Genomic DNA, 18,566 nt, shown 5'->3' on the forward strand with positions numbered 1-18,566 from the left:
ACCTCAAGAGGGCTGACTTTCAGTTTGTGTGCCATGTATATTTTTCGTATAGGCAGCATTATAACCAATTTAACCTAGATAACTATATGTATTTTAGTGCATAGCAGGGGTTCTAATTCAGCTGAGAATATATTACAGTGAATTTAAAAAAATGACTTATTTATGTATAAAAAGCTAAAGAGGGAAATAAAAGTAATTAGACTGCCTAAAAAAAACCTGAATTTTAGCTTTAAATTTCCTTAGTTTACTCCAGTGTTTTAAGTCCTTTAAACTCACACAGACTATGAAATGTGAAATTTGCTTTGGACATCATTATGTTTAGTGCTATCACCCTGTTTCCATGCTATATGGGAAATATAATAAATGTGTGCATATGTTTTTTGCCATTTTAGTGCAGGCATAGACACAATTAACTAAAAGGGAGTCTACCTAAAGCAGATTTTTGATGTTTTAGATCAATGCTACCAAGCTAAATCCTTTGCCAACTTTCTCACTGTCAGTGCTGTATTCTACACTTACTGCGTTTCCATGCATCATTCTGCTAACAAAAGTGTCATACAGTCTATAAGGTGGTCATCCTGCAGATAAAAGTGTGCCTACCTAGAGACATTTTGTAGAAAGAAGTGATCAATTTAACACTAAATTTTTATAGGACATCAATATTATCACTAGCTTCTTGTAATTTTCTTTTTTTCTTTTTAAGATGTGTTCTTTTCAATTGCAGTTTACAAAATTCTTTCAACCACGGTCACCATCAAGACCCTTGTAGTACCTGTATCACCAAAAGGTACCACTAAACTAGAATATAGCCTTATCAATAATGCCTGTCACTCTACCGTCTCAATGAAAATTCCAAACACCTTCCCACCTCCTTGTAGGTTATCAGTATGCACCCTATTTGTAGGAAGAAAGTGCCCTTTTATTAGGAGAGCCAGCATCCAACTAGGATGTTTTCCTCTCCATAATAGAGATTGTAGCCCACAGTAAAAGACATTTCTAATAAAAAAAAAAAGATAATTAAGTGTTAACACTTATTACAGGCAGGTGTTACTAGATCAAGCAAGATCTCTCACAAGGAACTCCTGCATCTAAATTCTGAGTCTTTTCAGGTAAAACCTACACGTACCAGTACCACCAGCTGGTCCTCTGCTTTGTCAAACCTTGCTCTTCAACATTAGCTCAGAGTACAGGCTTTGGTGTGTGTGTATAAGATGGGTAGAGGGTAACTAAAACTTACAACCACATGCAGTAGCAGTCAAGAGTATTTCATTAACTAGGTAGGTAAATAGTGATCTTTGACAGCAAACAATCAGTAAATCAGGCAAAATATGTGCTAAGTGTTTTCTCTTCTGTAAAGATTATTAGACATACCTGCTGGAAAAAATGCTGCAGGCTGCTGCAACTGTGCGCTGGCCAGAGCCTGTTGGTAGTGCAAGACACTAGGGTTAAAAAGTGCGCTGGCACCATTGCTTTTTTCTAGAGCTTGTCTCTTTGGTAAAGGGTGTAGGACACCAGGTGGAAAAGCCTGTTAAAAAAAAATTAAATGATACTTGTAGGAATCAGAATGTTTTGACACACAATGAAATACACACACAAGAAAAATATGTGTTGTGATAAAATTTAAAAGAAAAATATCAATTAAAATAAAGATGCCTTGCCATGCACCTTAACTCAAACTGAGGCAATGCAGAATGAGTGAGATTTGGTTATTGGTAGCAAAAGCATGGTTTAACATTAAGGCTGTAGTTGCAAGACTACAGAAATATAATATATTGGAATTACTTTAGCATCTGTGTAAATCAGACTGTATTCCTCATTTTAAATATCATACTGTATATGGACACATATGAATGCAAATGCTAGAGGGTGCCATTTAAAAACATTCAATATTAATCTATTGCTTTCTGATGTAACAAAAATTATTTTCATTTAAGACTTGGACAATAACAACATAGGCAGTCTTGCTTACGGCTATCTTGTATACAAGTACTTCAAAATGAAGCTGTATTACCAATGTAAAACATTTTTTTTTTTTATATATGAAGAAAATGAAGATGGCTAAAAACTTTGATAGCTCCTATACATTAATTGTATGCATTGGTTGTCTCAGATGATGTTAAAAAGCAATAACAAAAATATTAGTTGCTTAATTGAAAAAAAAAAAAGCTACATGCAAAGCAAAAGGTGAAAGGTCAAAGTACCAGATCTACAGTTGCTTCGAGAGGTCGCTTCATTGCTTTGGCAGTCGACTGCGTCTTTTAATAACAGGCAGCGAGCACATGATGGCAGTGGGCCAATGGGATTCAAGCGAATTAACATACAGGTAAACAGCAAGCAGAGGTGCATCATGGGAACGGCATTGCATTGTGGATAGGTGAGAAGGAAAAAAATATTCTGAATGCAATATACAACATATAAAAACACTAGGCATGCACAACAACAAAAATGTTTCTTTAAAGAAATGAATTTTACACCTTGAATTAGTACTAAAGCAAAATGCATCTACTATACCTTAGTTAAAAGCAGATAAGAGAGTAAAATACAGATGTTTGAAACTTGGTAAATCAAATTAATATAGCATCTCTCAGACTACAGAAAGCATTTGCAAATTGCAGATCAATTCATAGCAAGATTAAATGCCTTCCACCATGGCAGACAAGAAGTTAGTAGATTTTACAGTTTTAGCTGCCACCTTAGCAAAACATTGTCATTGTATTTTACTACTCTTGAAAGTATATTGATGCCTAGTAACTTTAAAGCAAATGAAATATATTATTTTTGGTGATCATTTCAAGTTCTTGTATTGCAAGATAATTTTTAAAAAATAAAACATTTACACCAAGTTAAAGTAGACATTTATTTCACACACATATAACTATACTACGTGCATACAATAAAACCCAGAAAAGGCTGTTTTATGTATGGGCTAGCTTTTCAAGGTTTCAATGCTGTATTATTACTATTTAATCAATCATTGTAACTTCACATTTCCATACAAATGTATAAGAAACCATAATTTAATAAAGATGGCATAAACATATACTGTATATGAGTGTAAAGTATGCTCTCGCTAGGGCTAAAACAGTTAACAGTTTATGCTTACAAATGTTTGACCTTTCTAGTGTTAGTACTTACTGATACTTTTATGAATGCTTAATATACTTTCCTACCATTTTTAGGTGTTTTCAGTACATGGCTGTAAATACTCACACATCTTCTCCATAGAGAATGATGATTGTAGTAATGTACGAGACCTCATTCATCACTCATGATTATGAGCCCAAACACGTGCAGAAATATTTTCTACACTGTTTCAGCCGAGGAAAGAACAACAATGTCACACAAAATATGGGGAAAAATAAACAAGAAAATATAAGTTAAACTGTACTTGCTTCATTCATATGCAAAATAAGTCCCCATCTTTTTTAAATTCACCTGGGCATATGGATGTCTGAGATAAACACGGGTTTATTTCACTTGACTTTAGTAAATCATAGTAATGATGTAGTTTTGTATTGCTTAATTGTAACTTCAGCCATAATTTTTTACTGTGTTTATTTTTGGATAGAGTGGGGAAAAGGTAAAGTTTGTCGGGTTTTTTTTTTTATGCAGCCTTGGGTCCCTATTGGGGAGATTTCTCTTACTTCCTGTAAGGGCAAGAAGTGAAAGGAAATCTCTCGAACATAAAGAGACAAAAACAAAACCACATTTTTACTAGGACATTTACTATATAAATAAGAACTAGCAATGTAAAGTGTCTGATTAATCACCATAAAGCGAACATCAGGCTCTACAAATACTTTCTCCTTTACTTACTCTTTTTAACTCTATTTCACAAGCACTACAGAATGTCAAATTAAGCGAAATGTAATCACAAGTAAGTATTAAGAGCAGCAGTGTGCTGTGGCAAAACCACCGTCAGTGCTCTTGTCATGAAATCCTGATTGTAAAGTGGTATATAAAATTACATGTAACTTATTTATTAAAAAGCTTTAAAATGTATTTGGCTAATGTAGCATTAGTTATTGGATCAGTGGTGTCAAACCAGGGGATTTTAAGCTATTCCGTTAAATAACATATTATTTAATCTTCTGGTGTTCTATAATGCATGTATACTTGAAGCGACTAAGAGATAAGCATTTATCCATGCTTTTTTTTTTTTTTGCAAGTTAAAATGAACATAAAAATAAGAAGTTTAGCCAATTCTATTAAGTGCAATTAAAGCTTTTTCCCAAAACCCTGAATACCCTATAATATTTAGCATAAAAAGCAACATTACCTGTTTTTGAAAATTAGAGTGAAATATTTCTATAATGTATTTTAAAACAATACTGTACATTATTTGAGTGTAAAACAAATTATTATATAAAAAGCAACCTGAAAGCATGCAAAAAAAAAAAAAAAAAAAAAAAAAAAAAAAAGCATAGTATTTACCAAAACAACATGGGTACAATTCATACAATCTCATATTTATGTGTGGCCTTTAAATCTAAAATAAAGCATTAAAATTGTATCAACAGAACAGACAGGCGAGAAAAAACTGACTGAAGCTCAATGCACATTTTATGGCCAATTTGGTGGCCAAAGAGGTTTTTCTCACCATTCTTGTGGCAGCAAACCCTCAGTGTGCTGCAGAGTGCTTTTTTTAAACTTGAAAGCTTGGCTCTGGCTTTGCCTAGAAGGATTATTTCAATATATTTAAATTTTGAAGGGAATAAGGGAGCAGTGTTACTGGCCTCACTCATTTCAAGGAAGAACAGTGAACAGTGAAAAGGTCGAACCTTCTCATCTAGCGCACCCCCACCCGGTACACCAGAGCAACAGGGCGGTGGAAGTCTCCCTACTAGCATACACAGCATCACATTTTTGAATGATCAGTCAAATAGAATGTCATTTCTGGTCTATTGTTTGCTTAGAGATGTCCACATGTTAAATATCTAAAAGATCGATCTCAAAAAGACCCTCAGATTTACTTGGATTTCATGTCATTCACAAATGCATTCTAAAAAGCCCTGCAGACAATTCATAGAAATAAAGGCTATAGGCAATATATATTTTTTCCTACAACAGAGATATAGGTCTATTGAGGTCTTCAAAATCTGGTTGTAAAGCCCCGTACACACGTACCGAATGTCGGGCGAACGATCGGCCGTCTTTTGTCCGGTGCTGTCCTGTCGGTTGAAAAGTGCTTAAGACTGCACACAAATTTTGTCGGCCAACAACAGCCCACTGCAGAAGTTATGCCATGTGATGGTTAACTTACCGTGTGTTTTTTCTTCTCTGAGCATGCCCAGTCTTGCTCATCTGCTGTTAGTCGGCCGAATTCTGTACTGACTGGCGAACAATCGGCCGTTCTGGTGACGGCCAACAAAAATTTTATAGCCTGCACACCAGATTCTGTTCGGCCGAAAAGTCGCAGTCGGGTGTCGGAAGCATCATACTAACAAGCCGACAATCGGCCGATCGTTCGGCGGCCAAATATTTACGGCCGGCAATCGCTACGTGTGTACGGGCCTTTAGATTCTACCAGGATTTTTCAGATTCTGCCCTAAAAAATAATGTCATACAGACTTTTTTTTTTATTTTAAAACACCTTCCAGGTTTAAGTGATGCTTTAGAAAAGTATTTTGTGTTATAAATACATTCCCACACCTATTATAGATTGTGTTTTTTATTTCCTGTAATATGCCGTTCATTACGTGGACCAATATTTATAGGTCTATGGTTCTTTCATTACTTGGTACTCAACAACATGACAATTTAACACAATTTTAATATATTTTTTGCAACTTCCAATGTTCTCTACTACCCAGAGGAAAAAAAAAAGGCCTTCATGACTCAAAAGCTGGCAAGTGCACTAGCAGAATAGCCTAAATCCTTCATGTAAGGACATGGTGTACTTTTGTGACAAAATCTTTTTCAGGAAGAAGGAAAACAGTGTACTGTGTGAAAACAAGACTGAGAATTTATGACTACTGCACACCCACAGAAAAACTATATTCACTAAAGGAAAATGATCCTAGCAGGGAATGTTTATCTTAGATCAGAATTAGCGTTGTATTGTTTTAGGTACTCCAAAGTAGAACTCTAGCTATACATCTACAGTAAATTCACAGCCAAAATATTTGCAAGTAAAATGTTTTACCAAACAAAAGATTTGTAAATCTTTATAGAAACTCCTTTGATTTACCTTATGTCCACCCAGGACTGTCATTTTATTTACCTCTTAGAAATCCGACTTCCTCTATTTCTGGTACTCCAGTTAATTAAAAGCTGTAATAAACCCAAAAGCAAACATATTGTATTTTACCAATTCATAAAGGTGATGGCTGCATTTGTTTTCTTTGTTGTGCTTTCTTTATTTTTACCTGGTGATCCCAGCCAGTAAGTTTGTTAGAGGGGTGAGAACCACCATTTACTCCTGACAGGGGTGCATACAATGGTCAACTTTTATTTATGTAAAATCTTTATCAAAAAAGGGAAAAAAAACAGACTGTTTGCTGTAATGGTTTCTAAAGTATTAGTTGGAGTTTGGTTTCAGTTGCTATCCAAAGGTGCCACCTGTGCTTCATCTAGTGTGGGGGCAGTCGAATACAAGACATGTGCTATTGGCCAGATCACCAGGTGAAAACAGAGAGAAAAAAAGCCTAAAAATACAAAATGAATGCAGCCACCACATCTAATGACTGGTAAGCTGCAATATACAAAATCTTCTGGTTTTGGTTTTATTACTGCTTTAACCATTTGCCTACCGCCTAACTGGAAATTTACGTCATGATGCTGACGTTAAATATTGGGGTTATGGCTGCAGCTAGATGCCACAATCCTGGTATTTTCTGCGGGATCACTTCTAGAAGCCCCCTTCCTGGGCTAACGTTACCGATCGCTGAGCCTGGGAACCATCCGGCGTGGTTTTCTCATAGAGATAAGTGATGGCAAGATGGCCCACTGCTCATTTCTATGCCCTTGGAGGACCAGAGTGACATCGCAGTAACTTTCGGATCTCGGGCCAAAAAAATTGTTTTTTTTTTCTTCTTTTTTTTTCTTAAAGCAAAAATGCTTTTTGATCCTTTACTTTTAGGGTAGAGGAGAGATTTGGGGATTTTAGACTCCAGATCCCTTCATAAAAAAGGACCGATCATGCTGTATTATTATCGCAAGGGATGTTTACATTCCTTGCGATAGCAATAAAAGTGATAAAAAATGTTTTTTTTAAAGGGGCAGTGTAAAAAATAAAATCAATAAGTATAATAAAATAAAACATTTTTAAAGCATCCCTCTCCCCGCATGCTGGCGCCCAGTAGTGAACGCATACGTAGGCTACGCCCACATATGTAAACAGGCGTTTGCACCACACGTGAGGTATCGACATGAACGTCTGCATGAGAGCAATAATTCTAGCACTAGACCTCCTCTGTAGAAGCTCTAAACTGGTAACCTGTAGAAATTTTTAAATCGTCGTCTATGGAGCTTTTTTTAAGTACTGTACTTTGGCACTATTCGATGAGTGCGTGCAATTTCAACGCATGACGATGATAGGTATCTATTTACTCGGTGTACCATCATCTTCAATATCCTCTTACTGGGCACGTATATCTCCTTCCAGCCAAGGCAGATTCTTAGCTTTCAGCACTGTCGCTTTTTGAATGACAGTTGCGTGGTAAGGCACCACTGTACCCAAACTAAATATTTTTCAAACAAATAGAGCTTTCTTTTGGTGGTATTTATTCACCACTGGGTTTTTAATTTTTTGCTAAAAAACAAAAAAAAAACAAAAAAATTCACAGTTTGTTATTAAATTTAGCAAACACTAGAGCTGCACGATTCTGGATAAAATAAGAATCACAATTTTTTGTGCTTAGAATAAAGATCACGATTCTCAGCGTAACATCTTTTACATTATACAAAATATTTGGGCTAACTTTACTGTTTAGTTTTTTTAAAATTCATTAAAGTATATTTTTTCCCAACAAACTACGCTTGAAAGACTTATGTGCAAATACAGTGTGACATAAAAGATTGCAACAATCGCAATTTTATTCTCTAAAGTCTCTGCTAAAAAAAAAAATAAAAAAAGAGATTATATATATATATATATATATATATATATATATATATTAGGGGGTTCTAAGTAATTCTCTCCCCACACCCACGGTCACAATTTAACCAACTCCTTCCCAAGCCTATTCTGGCACTTCGCTCCTTCCTTTAATTTTTTTCAGCAGAGACCCTACAGAATAAAATAGTGTGCTGCAATTTTTTATGTCACACTATATTTGCGCAGCGGTTTTTCAAACGCAATTTTTTCGAAATAAGAACAGTTTCATGAATAAAAAAAAAAAAAAACGAAACAGTAAAGTTCCCAATTTCTTTGTATAATGTGAGATGTTACACCAAGTAAATAGATACCCAACATGTCATGCTTTAAAATTGCGTCTGCCTGTGGAATGGCAGCAAACTACAGTGTTTAAATTCTCCACAGGCGACGCTTTAAACGCCTTTACAGGTTACCAGTTTAGAGTTGCACAAGAGGTCTGGTGCTAGAATTATTGCTCTCGCTCCGACGCTCGTGACAATACCTCACGTGTGGTGCCATCACATATGAGTGCAGGAGTAACCTATGCGTTCGCATTTGTGCGTAAGCATGGTGGTACGGGGGCGTTTTAAGTTTTTATACACTTTTTTTTGTAATAATTTTATTGCTGTCACAAGGGATGAACAACATCCCTTGTGACAGCATGGGCCGTGACAGGTCCTCTTTTTGTAGAGATGTGGGGTCTATTAGACCCCACATCTCTCCTCTGGCCCCCCCATGCAGCCGATCAGATCGAGATCGGTCTGCTGCTTCTCTGGCCACTGGTGGCCAGGTAAACAAAGAGGCAGAACCGGAAGTGACGAATATTCATCGCTTCTGGTTTCCAGGATTACAGAGAGAGGAATGACGTCAGTCATTGCCGCCAACCTCCTCGATAGGACCAGAGAGCCCGGGAAGGAGGCGGCGGGAGGGGGGTGGGACCCCCCTTTCGTCACCCACAGAAGTGATCGAGTGGCTAAGAGAAATCGCAAGCTGAACAAAAGGATACCAGGGTGATGCCTGCAGGTGTAGGTGACATTCCGGTATTACCACTGAACCCCAAGGACGTAAGGGTACGTCCCTTTGGAGGAAGTGGTTAAAAACAGCGCGGCCATGCAGGGCTACAAGCATATGTCTGCATAATTTATTGGTTCTGTGAATGGATGAACTACAACTATCGTTGGCCTTTGTGGACAACATCTTGTACTGTAGATGGTGATCATCCTCGTAGTTAATGGATTCTTCCTGCCATTCAGTATCTGCCTGCCCATATCGTGTACTGTAGGGGAGTTTAAAATAATCGTAGAATCAATGCAGCCTTGAATGATTCAGCATTGATGAAGAGAATGGCTGCATCAATTGAATAGATGGCGTCATTCCGGCTCCCCCATGCCTCTCCTGGGACAGCCCTGCCAGTTCACTCTAAAGTTGTAACAAATAGTGTCAGTCCCTCTGTTTCATGGATTCCTTCCTACAATGTGTAAGGGTTAATGTAAATCAATGCCTCTACCTCATTCTCTCCGATCTTTCATCACAGGTCACCAGCCAGCCGGTCTCCTCCTCCCAGCCGGAGGGCACGTGACCTGCGATGAGAGATCGGAGATAATGAGGTAGAGGCACCAGTTTACATTAACCCTTACACACTGTAGGAAAGAATCCATGAAATACAAAGACTGACAGTGATTTGTTTTAACTTTAGAGTGCACTGGCAGGGCTGTCCAAGGAGAGGCAAGGAGGGCTGTGTAATATAAATTGGGTGTACCGTGTAAATAGGGGGCTTTGTAATATAAATGGAGGGGCTGTGTAATGTAAACGAGGGGGGAGGGGCTGTGTAATATAAATGGGGACCTGTACAATGTAAATGAAGGACTGTTTAATGTAAATAGGCAGTATCATGTAATGTAAAGGGGGCTGTGAAATTCACTATTTACTGTTCTAAATAAATATTGCTGTTCTCTGTTGTGTTCAGACTTTGCTACATGCAGGGGGTGTCTTTTTTTTTTTTTTTTTTTTTTTTTTTTTAGAGCAGATAAAATTAAAAAATGGAGTTCTGATAGCTTGAATTTTTTAATGAAAAACACAGGCAGTAATCGTGATGCATCGATGAATCGAATCATTGACAGGATAATCTTAATCGAATAGTGAAGATGTATACCTCTAGTGTACTGACAGTCTACTGCCATTTCTGCATTGCACCTGTGATCGGTTGATTGCGGGTACAATGCTTTACAGGCTCCGGTATATAAAAATGATACATGCACATTTTTTTTACCTGTAAAAAGATGTGCATTTTTTTTTGTATAAAAGCTGAACTTATCTTTAAGGCCACATTTACACTGTTGAGCTACATTAGCACACAATATTAATGTGCATCTATACATTTGTACTGTATGTTAATGCACATTGTATTAAGGCAGGCAATTTATTGCATATAGCACTAAATGCTCAATTTACTGTAGCAAAGCAGTATGAATTACAACAGATGACATGAAGATAATGGGGTCGATTTACTAAAGGCTAACAGACTGTTCACTTTGCGAGGGAATTTGCACTGTACAAAAGACTTTGCCCCCCCCCCCCCCCCAAGGTTAGTAAAGTAAATAAGGTGAATCTCTGCTGTTGTCCCTCAATCCAATCATGTACAAGAATTGTTTTCTCTTCTATTTTCCTGGCACGTTATGGTTTGATGTTTTTGCCAAGTGAAATTTCACCACATTTGAGTTCTGGGGCAAATTCACTTGCACGGTAAAACTTTGAATGCAAAGTGAACAGCCTATTTGCCTTTAGTAAATTATTCCCAATCTTACAGGCAGAACTGTGTCCCCTATTTTTATAATATTTGTATTCTCTGTATGAGCACAGAGACAAGGAGATACAGAGGTATACCAGTTCGCTATATAAAGAATGCTATAGCTAAACTTTGCATTGACTTTTACAATAGGTTTTATTTAGTGCCTCCAATCTGAATGTGGAATGAGGGTGGCAGTTTTGTGCTGATTATGTTAGTTGTATTTGTTGGATTAAAATTTGACTATTATTCACACGTTAAGTGATATGTATGACAAGTCCCACTTATTAAACGTATTCCTACACACTTTTTCACGCTCTTAACATAGATAATTACTCTTTTGTATATTACCAGCTGGATAACAAAATATAAAGGTACAGCGTGTTGACTGATTTGTACACGGATGAAGGCAGAAAGCCTTGCTCTCAACCAATCTCAAGGTAGAATTGGTTATTACTACCATTACAAGTATGGGATAATTGTCTTATGATGTATTTCTAAACAAAGGCTCTAGAGTTCAGAACAATTGCTGGTCATAGACCATAGAGAGAAAGATCGATAGAACTGTATATTTAGAAACGCTATAATAGCGTTTTTGAAAACCAAAAAAAAAAAAAGGGAAAACTACAAAAAGCCTATTTTTGTGATTATTAAAGAAGACTACAAGAATACAATTTAAATGCAAACTATTTCAACTTCAGGTGTTTGTATACATAAGGCCGGCTATAGATGGTTCGAATCTCGGCCGGCTCGGCATGAACTGGCCGAGATTTACGTAGTGTATGGGCAGGCTGAATGTGCCAAGATGATCAATCAATCAACTTGGGTACAACCAGCCTGCTGGATTTTACTTGTGATTATATAGCTAGCAGCTGCTATAGCCTCTAGCAAAAAACAATGTCTCGGAAGGAGGGATTCCCTTGTCAGCACTGTCTGTGTTGAAGGGGGAATCATGCAAAATTTCTTTCCCTGCAACCCGTGGCCTATGGCCAGCCTTAGTGACTTAAAGAGCAATTCAAATATTTTTAGGATAGAGTAAGAGGGGTTTTATTACCTCCTGCAAGGATATCTCCTACCCTCCCAGCACAGTCATTACAGATTAAGATTCTAAATATTCTAATAGCATTTCTGGAAGTGGCTGGGGCAATAACCATATTAAAAATCTTAGTGCATTGTCAGAGCTGTAGCCTTTGTCACCTTTACTGTTCTGTTGAGCAACCTGTATGCATAGCAAGAAACTGAATAAAATATTACTGTCTTCTCCTCACCTCACAATAGTTATACTGTATGCAATAAGGAACTTTAGAATTACAGAAAAGCAATATAGAAAGTGTGCGTACTTTGACGGTACTACTGAATGTGGGCAGGTATTGGCACTTACCATCACTGTTGCAGCTGCAGCAGCTGCTTGTGCTGCTACTGCAGCCTGGTTGGCTTGATGTTGTGCAGCTTTGATTTTGGCCTGCAAATGTGCAGGAGGGTGAAAATATTTGCATTTCTCCCTCATGCAGCGACCCTTAATGTAATCCATACAAACGGTTACAGTGTTATCATTTGTATCAATCATCGTGCTGTCTGCTGGGTGAGCAAAGCGGCAATCAGTCTCTCCCCGTGCACAGTTTCCTCTCTGAAACTCCCTGCATACCTACGCAAGACACACAAGGACACATCACTGAAAGTCTGCCTAGAAACAGGTTTTATATATATTCTACTATTACATACAGCTAATGTCTCATGAAATCCCTTTTAAACGGGCTTTAAAGCATGCATTGATGTTTTGTTACAGCCTACTTTAAAAAAAAAAAGTTGCAATTACAGTTTTTACTTTTTTGCACATTTTTGTAAATAATAATTTTGACTGTTTAGCTTGATAACAAAGTCACTTTGGAAAATCTCTCCAACGTTTAATTTAAAATGCTTACGTTACCCTGAACCTGCAGTAAGCCATAGGCCCCATATGTAGCAAGTTTGCGCCATAACTGTTAAGGTAGGTTTCCCCTGCAATGGGCACTAGAGACAAAAAGAAATCTCACAGGAGGTCCTACAAAGTATGGTCAGAAGTAGGGGTGAAATTTATTAGCTTAGATAAACTCACATTTTAAGAACAAGGTAACAAAGTAGTCATTCTCTTCAAATACATGTTAATTTAAACTTTTTACTGGCAGGGGACAATACATGAAGATTTGTTGAAATTTACTATTGTAATTAGCTGATATCACAAACTGCTGTAAAAAAGCAGTCCCTGCATACATTTAAATATGCTCTGTCTTTCCCCTTAATAAATGTTTACCTAGACATCTAGATAGGCCCATAATCATGGATATATTCTTAGCTTTGCTCTGTAGATATATATTCTATGCCAGCCTTCCTCAAGCGGGGTACCGCGGCACCCTGATGTTCCGTGAAGAGTCCCCAGGGGTACTGCGAAAACAGCAAAAAACTCTGCTGGCTGGAGCGGCATAGTGACAAGCAGAGAGACACAGAGCTCCGGGGGGAGGGGGCTTGATGCCATAACAGTGCCTATGATCTGAGCCCCCTTATCTTATCTCTCTGATACTTTGTGTGTGTCTGCAGCTTAACTCCTTCTCTGCCCGGAGTCAGCAGCGGCATTTTCAGTTTTTTGTTTGAGCTGGGTCGGCTGTGCAGAGGAGCCTGCTAGTTATTTCACCTAAGCCAGCAGCAGTGTTCAGATTTTACAGACTGTCGGCAGCTACCTCAGAGCTCATCAGTCCTCAGGGAGGGAGGTATCCCCACCACCAGAATACATTCATCAGCACCGCCGGCTGTAGCTGGCAGCACCGATCGAGCAAAATTTTTCCAACAGCCTGCCCATAGACTATTTAAAATTCGGTTGGTCCCTGCTGAACTGGCCAAATTTCGATCCATCGATGGACACATCTAGGGCACAGTTCAGTTACTAAGGCATAGCTATGTAGTTTTTAATAGAAAGTTCAGAGGTCAGTAGTTTGTAAGGCAGAGAAATCTGCCTTTCAAACTACAGAACTGTGCATACAACTTACAGATGACTCAAAAACTACATTTTTTTGGGCTCACTGTACATTTTCCCTTACCGCCCAAAAATGCTAATTATTAATGGCACCCCCAATCATCTAGCAAATGTGTTTGCATTCACACCTGCTAAAACTCATAGTACCACAGTACCATGCATTTTGCTGCAGCACAATTTTAAATATCATGCTACCACCTTTTTCATGTTTCACACACATAGGACAGCGCACTGAAAAATGCAGCAAGTGAAAACATGCAAAAAAAAAGCCTGTGCGTTCAGACATACTTGCTGGTGTGAACAAGCCCTCAAACTGATGTGCCCTGAGATTGTGCACAATTCTAAAGGGTCCCTTAACTGGAAAAAAGTTATATTCTATATACTGTAGCCAAATTCATGACTGGGCTGCCAGCTTTTTAGCAGTCTGGAATCTCCAATGACTGAGCTGAAGCATAGAAATCTCCTGGCAGAAAGACACTGAACCAAACAGGTAATGTATGAGGAGCATATGAATTTATTGTACTGACTCCTTGTCTGCAGTTACAATGCAGATTAGGACATATGTAATATAAACAGATAAAAGCTTGCACTAGACTGGACCTGTGAAGACAGCTCTAAAAGAACAGGAAAAGAAAAGGCTGAGGTAAGAGTTTGCCTTTTCAAAGATGCTTGTTTATGGATATCTTTTGAACTGAAAAATGTTTAGAACAGTGAAGAAACCAACACTTACTTGCTACATATGCCATGCTTGAAGCATATACTGTGTAAATCTCAGAAGTACAGGGTTTTTGGCCTGTAATACAACCCCAACTAAACAGGCGATTCTTGTCATAGTAACTAGGATCATACTTGTGGACAACAACACCCAATGGATGGCTAATACAAGACATAAAAAGGGTGCTGCTGTTTCAAAAGGCCATTCAAACAATTTTACAAATACATACGAACTCAATGAGACATTCAAATAAACATTAAAGGAGGACACAATAAGAATACAATATTCTTTATAATACAATTGTATGCAACTTAAAAAGAATAGTCAAAGGTTAAAAATGACCCCACAACACAACAAATGTGTACAGTCTCTTTATTGTTAAGATTTAAAAAAAAAGCATACAGTCACTTTATTGTTGAGGCTAACTTGACTTCTGCTTGCTTCATGAATGTCTGCTATTGTTCACTAACGAACTGTAAATGAATGCACAAGAGCATGGAACTTGTGTCTCTGTTCCTATTTATGGCTGACAGAAGCCTACAGTTTCCAGCAGACTTTACCCTGCTTTTGCTCAGCTGTAGTTTACCCTGACTGACATGGTGAAAAGGGAAACAAATCTTATCAAAACCATTCAAGACTACAGATATTCTGCTTGTAAATGTGAATCTAGTAATGATAGATCAAATATTATGTTTATTTTCACTCTATTTGCATGAAATAAAGAGGAAATAAAAAGGTAGGTACATTTTTTCCCTACACAAGAGAAAGGTTTGCTGATTATTTTCATTATAAAATACTGAAACAACTGAGCGGATTTAATTAAAGGATGCTCATTATGCAAAATTCATATTCACATAGCTTAGTGAATAGGGTGATTCCTTTTCACGTTAAATCACCAAAATCCTATATTTTTTTTCCTTTTATTTCCTTTGCACATGACTGGGTATTCAAAGGGAACACACTTATTTTATTTGCAAAGCTAAGGGAGTGATCTTTACTCCTTTGGGTTAATTTACTCTAAGAGAGTAGAGAATCCTCACTTAGCAAAAAAAATGTTAATTTAGGCTTGCCAAATATGGGGTCGAATTTTTAATGACTGTTTTTTCGAAAAAGCAGAAATTGTGTGTTTTGCAATTCGATAATGCCATCACTGATTTTGAGATTCAACCAACCAAGCCTTCAAGGTCACCTCATATTGCTACAGAAAATAATTTGTGCTTGGAAATTTTTTTTTTTTTTTCTGGGAATTTTCTTTTCTTGCACTCATGCGCATTTCTTTTTCGATTATATTTCTTGCACAATTCTCCCATCATTGATTAGAAAAGTGTAGATTTTTTAAAAAAATGTCCAACATGCCCAATCACTCAAATTGGATGACTGCACGAAAATTAGCTATTGCTGCGGCCCACTAATGGTGCAAAATTCAAACAAAATTTTTTTCTGAAAGAAAATTATTTTGAAAATTGTCCCATGTATGGCCATCCTTATTTTGTCAAATATAAAGCTGCATTCACTGCAATCCGCCAATCATGTGCAAGCAAAAATCCTATTTTTTTTTAATATCACTTGCACATACAATATACTTGGGCATTCAAAGTGAACATTACTTTACCATCAGTACTAAGCCAAGTTTAGACCAATTTAGCAAAGTAAATGTTCTTTAGTCCCACACAAACCCCTGGGTAAGGGTGAACACAAACAATCAATTTCTGGCATTAAACTCAATACAGCAATGAGGTGAGGATTAGTTAGCTTAAGGCTACCCTAGAGGGTAATAACAAATTACTCTGACCATTGAAAGCTCTGGTAGTTACAAAGATTTTCCACTTTGGAGAAAGAAAAATCTCTGCACCATCTGCCCTACCCCTTTTTTTTGTTTTTTTACTGCAATGTGCAAAGGAAGGAAGATATCAATCAAATGAGTGCAGCAAGCTGTACAAAAAGAAGAGCAAGTACTGGCACTGCAAGGTATAGGAAGAGATCTGCCTTCACATTGATCATGTGATGCCTTTCAAAAAGTATGCACTATGTTGTACACAACTTTTTTTCCCTTCTACTTAATATAAGGCAAAGCAAGCGCAGCAATGTCAATATGAAACTAGGGCAAATAAATCTCTCCAGAGACCATTATATGTATTCTTTAACTTAGTTCATCTTAAACCCACTGTTCTATTACACAGTTTAGCGGTTTATGTATCGACATTTCTGACATCATCAGAGCTTTGCTGTATAAAGGAATCTTGTTATGGCTTTTTGGTCTCTTGCCGAACAATGCGTTAAGGATACATTGTAAACTGTACCTCCAATTTATCTGTCCTGAGAAGTTTCTGAGTAGCAGTAGAACCAGTGACTGATACAGGTGGACTTCCCGGAACAATTACAGGTGTAGAGGGCAGTATTTCAGTTGGAACCAATCCAACACCAGGTGTCATTGGAGTAAGATATGGAGCAAAGCTAATAGCGCTATTTGTTCCTAATGCTGGACCTACAGGAAATGTGGGCTGAAATAAAATACATTAGTAAGTGCAACTGCAAAAAAATTCAGTTAATGTGAAACATTTAGCAGTCTGGAATTAAATCACACATAGTTACAGAACGATTTTACACATTTTTTAATGGACTGCAAAAAAAGATTAGTGAACTCTGTAAAATTATAAACTACCGCGTATGAAACTACAAAACTGGAAAGAGCTTGATATTAAATTAGGTAATGGGTACATCAGATCTAAAGTCTTGGCAGTAAGCAGGTTCAAGAGTGTTCTAATTCTTTATACAAATATTCACTAACATAAATCAAGAGCAAGGGGTGAGGGGATTCAGAATAAGAGCAATTGTCCAAGGGGCCTGAAACAATGTTTCAATGTAGCTGTAAGCATTACATGCAATAATAAATTATATTTACATGAATATGGCTTTGTAAACAGTTCACGACAGAATAAGACACAGTAGTCCAGATCAACAAAGGAAAGTAAGAAAGAAAATCTAGCAGAAGAGGCATAGAAACGTAAGTAAGTGACTTTCAGGGCCCTCTTTTATAAATAACAGAGCAAGGAAAGGTTATGATTTTAAAGTTACAATTCTGATACAAACCAGATGACATTATCTGAGCAACACGTTTTTTTAACACACTTTTTGTGAAAGCACCACTGGAATGTAAAAATACATGTTCGGCTACATGCACACTAGCTTACAAAAAATCACTCCTAGTAGCAGCTTTTGAGCATTTTTTTCTGCTTCTAGAAGCAAATAGTGTTATCCTATGTGTCCAGGCACACTATTTTAGTCTAGAAATGTTTTTGAAGCTTCAGTTTCTAGGAGCAAAAAAAAACAACTCTTTTTGCATTTTTGGGAGAATTTTTTTAGCTTGTAGTGTGCATGGAGCCTTAAAGTGGAAGTAAACCTGTCCATAGTTTTCAGCCAAGAAAGCGGCCATCTGGACCTCAGTTCAATCTGCAACTGCCATGATGCTGCACATGTGATCCCTTATGACACCAGCCATTGGATGGTTTGACAGTTTAGTTAAGCACAAAACCCCTGTGACAGCTAGCATTTTCAGTAGGGATGCACCGAAATGAAAATTCTGGGCCGAAACAGGAATCGAAAATTCAGGATGCCCTTGGCCGAAAACCGAAACTGAAAATTACTTTTATCCCCCAAATGATTTTAAAATAGTTACAGCCTGTATATAGATGCTCCTGGCACTATATACCTGTCCCATAGCTGTATTATACAAGTATAGTGCCAGGGGGTAGCTAAGTATAGGGAAACAATGATGCACATCATAACACATAATATGTTATCACTCACTGCTCCCCACAGATAGCAGGTTGAGTCTGGTTCTGCTCCTGTCCTTCCTATCCGCAGCAGCCATACAGTAGAAGATGGAGGGAGGAGTTGGGTGGAGCCAGAGAGTCAGTAATAGGTGCGGAGGAGGATGAGGAAGATCCTCCTCCGCTCTGCATGCTGGGTCCTCTTCTCGGCC

General features: G+C 37.6%; 1 protein-coding gene across 15 annotated transcripts in view; it reads right to left on the bottom strand.

Annotated features, from left to right (window-relative positions):
- Positions 1-18,566, bottom strand: part of MBNL2 (muscleblind like splicing regulator 2) — a 300,532-nt gene that overhangs the window by 23,656 nt on the left and 258,310 nt on the right. For 9 of the 15 annotated variants that reach the window (XM_082246633.1, XM_082246640.1, XM_082246634.1 and 6 more), the window contains 4 exons: positions 16,885-17,085; positions 12,244-12,507; positions 2,202-2,255; positions 1,372-1,525 (listed from right to left, as the gene is read on the bottom strand). In XM_082246633.1, coding sequence (XP_082102759.1) covers positions 1,372-1,525; positions 2,202-2,255; positions 12,244-12,507; positions 16,885-17,085 — 673 coding nt within the window. The remainder of the gene's footprint in view (positions 1-1,371; positions 1,526-2,201; positions 2,256-12,243; positions 12,508-16,884; positions 17,086-18,566) is intronic. The other 6 variants (XM_082246637.1, XM_082246635.1, XM_082246641.1 and 3 more) reach the window with 2 other exon arrangements.

This window comes from Pelophylax lessonae (assembly GCF_965119305.1).
Source record: "Pelophylax lessonae genome assembly, chromosome: 2".
NCBI classification, from domain to species: Eukaryota; Metazoa; Chordata; class Amphibia; order Anura; family Ranidae; genus Pelophylax; species Pelophylax lessonae.